Source organism: Wolffia australiana, chromosome 5 (genome assembly GCF_029677425.1).
Source record: "Wolffia australiana isolate 7733 chromosome 5, ASM2967742v1".
Lineage (NCBI taxonomy): Eukaryota > Viridiplantae > Streptophyta > Magnoliopsida > Alismatales > Araceae > Wolffia > Wolffia australiana.
Genome location: NC_135839.1, coordinates 22,391,317 through 22,398,084, shown reverse-complemented (window position 1 = coordinate 22,398,084; position 6,768 = coordinate 22,391,317). Strand labels below are relative to the sequence as shown.

Below are 6,768 nucleotides of genomic sequence, written 5' to 3'. Positions count from 1 at the left end.
ATAAAAAATTATGAACTTTTTACAAGATGTCGATTATTTATTGCTGAGATTTTTAAAAGAATGTAGTGAAATTGAAAATTTTTATTTCATAAGAAAAATGAACAAGAGAAAAATGGAGATTTGTTTTGCTAAACCATATTCATATAATTATGAAGAATCAGATGAGGACTACTTTGAAGAAGATTCGGTTGAATGTATTACAAGAAAATGTGTTGAGATTTGTAATCATGTGGTTGATAATGAAATTTCTATTCCAATTGATATAATCTCAAATGAAGAAAAATAAGTTTTTGAACATAAAGATGAAACTATATGTTCAACAAAACTTATGAAAATGATATATGTTCAAGAAAATAATATTTTGATGAAGATATTTTGGTGATACTTGTAATATTCAGATGTTGTTTTTAAATGTTCAAAGTAATGATTCTAGGGGTGAATATCCAGATCCACATACAACTATAATGGAAAGTAACAAAGTTTCTAATAAGTTTCTTGATGGAGTTCAGGATCATGATGTTCAAACTTTGACTATACAAAGAGAACTAATTTCCTATAATACACATCAATAATATCCATCAAGGAGGTCATCAAGGCTTTGTGCATAGTAGCCATTTATCGATCATAAGAAACAAAAGCAATAATAAAGAAAAAAACAACAAAGGTACATGCCAAATTTCAAATAATTATAAAATCAAATATAGCGAACAGTATATCTTCATGTCCAGAATACCATTTGTTTGTGATCCTCTAGGTAGATGTATCAATCCAGATGATGACACTTGCAGCCCAATTACCTTTACTAGACTTTTAAGTGAATTACATATATTAAGGTATGGATTAATTAATCATGGATTGATTTAACTCAATTGATTGGTTGACATTTCAGACCATGGGGTGTCAAGCTAAACATCATGATCTAAAGGGCTGTATTAACCCACTCATGGAACCTTTATGTCATCAATTACTGTGTATGTATAGTCCTTAATTGGCTTGATGCTCAAAGGATGACTTAGGGTACATTCAACTTTCAAAAAATAATGGGTCATCTGAGGTATCTTCCTTGAGTACTGAGGGTGGTTGGTCCCATCTCAGCCCTCGATCATTTTCGTGAACTTCTTGCAGCATTCATGCCAAGATGATTTGGAATTCCATGAATAGGAACTCATAAGTCGTATTCAAAGTTCAAGCATTTGTTTACAAGACATCTTTTGTATCTCAGGTCAAACGACCACGAACACAACCATGAACCGACTCAACTTGATTTATAGTTTCCTATAATACCATTCAGGAATTCATACAGATCAATTAAGTGAATTCTTTCAGTTAAAGAGCATCCACTCTCTATCCTTATTGTCTCTACACTAGTGGTGACGTGATTGGTAACACTCTTCACATGAGGGAGGCTACATATTGTTATTCTACCCAGACACTTGGATTTCCTTCTTGAGTATCCTTTGAATAGGAATATTAGAAAAGATGTTGAAGGACTGTAGATTTAAGATCATAATTGACTAAGTCAGATCATGTATTCATAGACCTCATCATATGCATCATTGGTGCATTATACGGATGACATTGTATTAATGTACATGGAACAAGATATGTAATATGTGATTAGCTTGCCAGTTATGTATATTAAGTTACTTCTCCTTGAGGTTTGCCATTAGAAGAAATCCCCTTGTTGCTATATCTTTCACCAACCATTATGCATGATGAAATTCAAGAAATTTGAAACATAGAATTTTGTACATTATTTTTGGTACATCGAGGTGTTAGATCCGCAGGAGGCTTGCATCGATTCTAAAGGATGATGAAGATCGTACATGAATGTAAATGAATGTAAAACATACCTCGATCCATCACGTCTTCTCTAGTTGAATCGAACAAGCTTGAGGGGAGGCCTTTTGGATCAATACTGGATGACTTCCTGAAGTCTCTTTGAGCAATGGGATGCTTAGGAGAAAATTCAATTGCCTTATGACCCAAGGACCTGGCCCCTATTTATAGGAAGAGGAGATACTTAAGCCTCTTAAGCCTATCTTTATTAATCCCATCATTATAATTAAGACAGGCTTAGCCTCTACACAATTAATAACCACACTTATTGCTATAAATGTCTTAATCCGATCATTAAGTGAATCATGTATAAATTGGGATTAATAACTCATAGCTTAACAATATGCAATTATATACACACATATATATAATTGTCCATAGATTAAGAAATTAATCTAACACATGAGCCTATGTATAGTGACATGAGAAGCTATTTTTTTCAGTTGAATTTCCTGTTAAACCTCTCGTGGAACTCAAGAAGAAGAAGAAGAATAAATGCATGATACGTCTATCCATAATATTCCGTACTGAGCGTTTTGGACAAGGTAGGCCTCTGATATTCTTCACATTGAGATATGAGTTCCAGGTGGAGGAAAGTGTTAGCCGGAGCGGTTTGCCATCTCTTCTATGAGGTTGTTAAGGTTGGCGTAAGAAGAACCCCCTGCCTCTAGAGCTATCTTTGCCTTCTCTCCGAGTTCTCTTACCCTGCGCCTTCTGGCTGCTCCTTCTTCGCCGCGGTCCATTAAGTTTTCAACTGCTCTCCGCACCTCCTCTTTAGTCACAGATACTCCTGGGGTCTCGTCCTGCCAGACAGAGGCAGACTTCACCCCAACGCCAACGCCGACCTGAGCCACCTCGAGAACCAACTTCTCATTGAAGAAATGGTCCGCGAACAGAGGCCAAGTGACCATCGGAATTCCAGCACTAATTCCTTCCAGAGAAGAGTTCCACCCACAGTGAGTCAGAAAACCTCCGGTTGACGGGTGCGATAGTATGAAAACCTGTGGCGCCCAGCCTCTGATAATCAAACTCCTATCTTTCGTTCTTTCCTCAAATCCTCCTCCAAGCCATTCCTCCGTCTGGGTCGCCTTGTACCTCTCACTCACCACCCAGATGAACGGGTGATTCGCGGATTCTAAACCGAGCCCTATCTCAACCAGCTGCTCGAAAGAGAACCGCGCCAGGCTGCCGAAAGAAACGTAAATCACAGAGCACGGCTCTTTACCGTCAAGCCAGCTCGAACACTTCTCCTCGTCGACTGAAGCCTTCCTACCCCTCGAGACATTGCGAGGAATCCTTGGGCCACCGTAGAAGGCCGGCCCAACAGTCCACACCTTCTTTCCCATGGTTTTCTGATAAAGCTCCGCGTATCCTCTCTCCAAGACATCGAAGCTGTTGACGATAATCCCTTGCGCTGCAGCCTCGGACTCGAGTATCTCATCGCGGAGGCCTTTCATGGAAGATTTCATGGCGAAATTGGACGGTAATTGGGCCCTCGTCACTTCAATCCGATGCGGTATTCCGGGCACGGCAAACGGCTCGTCGTCTGAGTTGACGCTGTCGTAGACCTCAGACCTGCGGACCAAGACATTGCACAAGAGAGAGAAACAGCACGAAACGTGGAAGATCAACCTAGGAATACCCAGCTTCTTCGCGGTGTTGCTCGTCCAGGGAAGACCCATATCGGAGACTATGCAAGTCGCCGGAAACTCCAAGTTCGACAGGTATTCTTCCACCTCCGATTGAATTAAAGAGATCGCCCTGAAGAAATTGATAATCAGTTCTTTTGACGGCAAGGTATCGAGATTCTCGCAGCCATCTGGAAGTCCGGCCTCTCGGCATGGGAAAGGTAGCTGAACCAGACGGAGGGGAAGGCCAGACGCTTGCGCTTCTTCGACTGTGATCTTGAAGCGAGCGGCGTTGAGAGGCGTGGTGATGACGCTCGTGACAACCCCTCGAGCTGCTAGAAGGAGACCTGTGTCAACCATGGGGATCATATGCCCTTGCGCCATCAGCGGGATGAGAACGAAGTGGGCAGATGTGTTCTCTTTTCCCTGCATGTCCATTGATCTTTGTTCTTGAGCGCCTGCAACAGCGAGAGGAAGACGAAGATGAAGAAGATGAGCCTTTCCCCAATTCCCACGATGACTCTGATTTTGTAGAGGTGTTTCTCTGTATTAAAATATCGCAAAATTTTGCATCCCCTGGATATCTTTGGCCAAGGAGGTAGTGCGACTAGATTTCATACAGTGACTTGGCCAAGTCCGATAACAAGAAATTTTATTCATTCGTCGGAAAAACGGATTCGGTCACCATCTTTCCAGTTCTTTGACGGCTTCCTGCCACTCCCGTGCACGCCAACTCCTTATGGGTCGGCAAATTAGCCAGTTTCAAACGTTTCCAAGTCTTCAATCCAAAAGATTTTTGAAGTAGTCAAAACTGGCCTTTAAATGATTTCAAAACAGCATACTAAAATATGAACAAAAAATCTTTAGCCATCGGTCTAAATATTAAAAACATATAAATATAAAAAGCTTCACTTCATATTTTAATAGATCTATAGCACACATATTTTGTCCATTTCGATTATTGAGGCTATTTTGAAAATGAGAATTTTCTTGAGTTTAATAAAATTAGAAGATAATTTGAAATATTTTGATTGTGAAGAAATTTAAGAAAATGATATGTTTTGTTGACCTATATATCTATAGGTTTCAGGTATAATGAAGGAGACATTGAGTTACAACTGAAAGGAAACATTTAGGAGACTTAGTGTTTGGATATAAATAGAAAATTTTGAGTTTATAGCACCAATATCACAATAAGTTTTTAGTTTCATTTATTTGAGAAATTTAACTTTTAATATGCTTATATTTATTGTAATAACTTATTGATGTTAAATTGATTTTCTCTCACTTGATTATTGAAGCAATTTGAAATTTTAAATAAAAAAAATAATTTTCTGAGTTGAATTGACTTTGAAGTGATTTAATTTTCGTTGGATTTGTAATTCCGAGTGATTTTCATGTGATTTAATTAAACATCTTTTTGGCTTACTTAAGAATGAACTAATAAATTGATATTTCCCATTTTTGATATCCTGTACTGCATCCTTCCTGAATTCGAGGTCTGTTAGGGGCTCAGGATTGTCACAAACTATCCACTGCTTCTGCCAGTTTTTTTTTACTTTAAGTATGGCATGAGAAAGTACATAAGGGGAACATGAAATCTTTTATTCGTGGAAGATCTCAAAGCTGTAATTAATAAATATATAGAGGATGAAAAGTGGGAAAGAAGGAGAGAAGGGGGAGAAAACGGGGAAGATAAGAAAAAGGAAACAATAAATGTATAGGACGAATTAGGGGAGAAAGTAAAGTAAGACTGAAATAGAAAAATAGATCAAACAAGAGTAAGACTAAGAGAGGAGCATGATAAGAGGAGAAGAAAATGAGAAGACGCAAGGAGAGAAAAAATTAAGGAATGAAAAAGGACTAAAATGTCGAAGAAAACTGAAGAAAGGAAGAAAATAAAAATGCAGAATCGCTGACTAATATAGGGAGAGAAAGAAAAAATAGGAAGAGAAGAACGGAAGAGGAAAAAGGAAGAGGGAGAGAAGGGGGAAGAGAAGATATGAAGAATTGAAAAGCAAATAAGAAAAGAGACATACAGAACTGTTGGGTCTTGAGAACAAACTTCACTACTCTCTTGGATATGTAACACAACACATATCACAGAAAATGAAATGTAAAACTTATTTTTTATTATCAAACTAGGTACATATATAGGAACGTATGTTCCAACCCACAAAGTAACCGACATAAAAGTATGTAGAAAAGTCAACAATATTAACAAGAACTGCAGATGAATGTAGGAAGAGAAGAAAAAGAGAAAAGCAATGGAGGGTGAAATGGGGGAAGAGAAGAAATGAAAACAAAGAAGAAAAAGTTGAACAAAGGATGTAGTACCAGACATTGAAAATGGAAATATCTGATATCCATGTTTGCCCATATCCGGATATTGGATGATGATATCGTTTGTCCTGCACCATTATCCATCCTGATATCGGTATCCCTCTTGTTTTCTAGGGTTTTTGTTAGTATATAGGATATTGGTTCTTTCGATATCCGATGAAATATTGAAATAGAATTTAAATAGTTGATCATTTTATAATGAAAGATTTTATTACATCATTAATCTATGGAATGTATTTTTTCTCTCTGCAAGTAATAATAATTATTGATGATGAATTTAATCGATATTCAATTTAGATAGACTGCAATCGCAGAAACTGTTTTATATTCACTTTATCGAACTCCAAGCCAAATTGGACTTGGTCAACAGATGGTTGATAGAGTGCAATTTATTTCACAATACTTTTCCTTTTGAAAATGTTTATACGGTTTTCTAGTTTTTTTTAACATAAGGGAGAATGGGTCCGTCGAATTGAAATTAATCTTAGAAGCAGATTTCACTGTCCGGATGTCGGTTTCTACATCAGGATATCGATATCCATTTTGTATCCTGCTGAACACAAACGATGGCGAGTTGTTTGAATTCGTTGAGGGACTTCACAATCCCGCTCTTGAGCCGATCGGATAGTGATCGCCAATCAGCAGGGGGAAAAAGACGGAGGGGCACGGGCGGCGGCTGATCGATCTGATCGATGGGGTGATGAGATCGGTCATAACCAATCATGATCATCCCCTTAGCAGATGGCGGACCGAAGGAGAGACCGAAGACGGGTGATCAAATCAGGATCAGCGATCGGTCAAGAATCTCAATCATGGTGTATGCGATCAAGGATTCCCCCGATCTGAAAATTTCAGGATATTTCAGTTATGATTGACGAAAGCAGTGTTAGATTAATTTCTTAATCTGTTGACACTTATATGTGTATGTATAGGGAAAATACTACGAAAGAGCATCAAC

The 6,768-nt window shown here is 38.2% G+C and overlaps 1 protein-coding gene across 1 annotated transcript; it reads right to left on the bottom strand.

Moving 5' to 3' along the window:
• Positions 1-2,326: 2,326 nt before the first annotated feature.
• Positions 2,327-4,047, bottom strand: LOC144703912 (UDP-glycosyltransferase 73C6-like). Its single transcript, XM_078576206.1, has one exon. The coding sequence runs from the start codon at positions 3,903-3,905 to the stop codon at positions 2,439-2,441; it is 1,467 nt and encodes a 488-aa protein (XP_078432332.1). The 5' UTR covers positions 3,906-4,047; the 3' UTR covers positions 2,327-2,438.
• Between the last annotated feature and the right edge of the window lie 2,721 nt (positions 4,048-6,768).

Coding starts and splice junctions, on each gene's coding strand:
- LOC144703912 (XM_078576206.1), bottom strand. CDS start 3,905: ATGGACATGCAGGGAAAAGAGAACACATCTGCCCACTTCGTTCTCATC.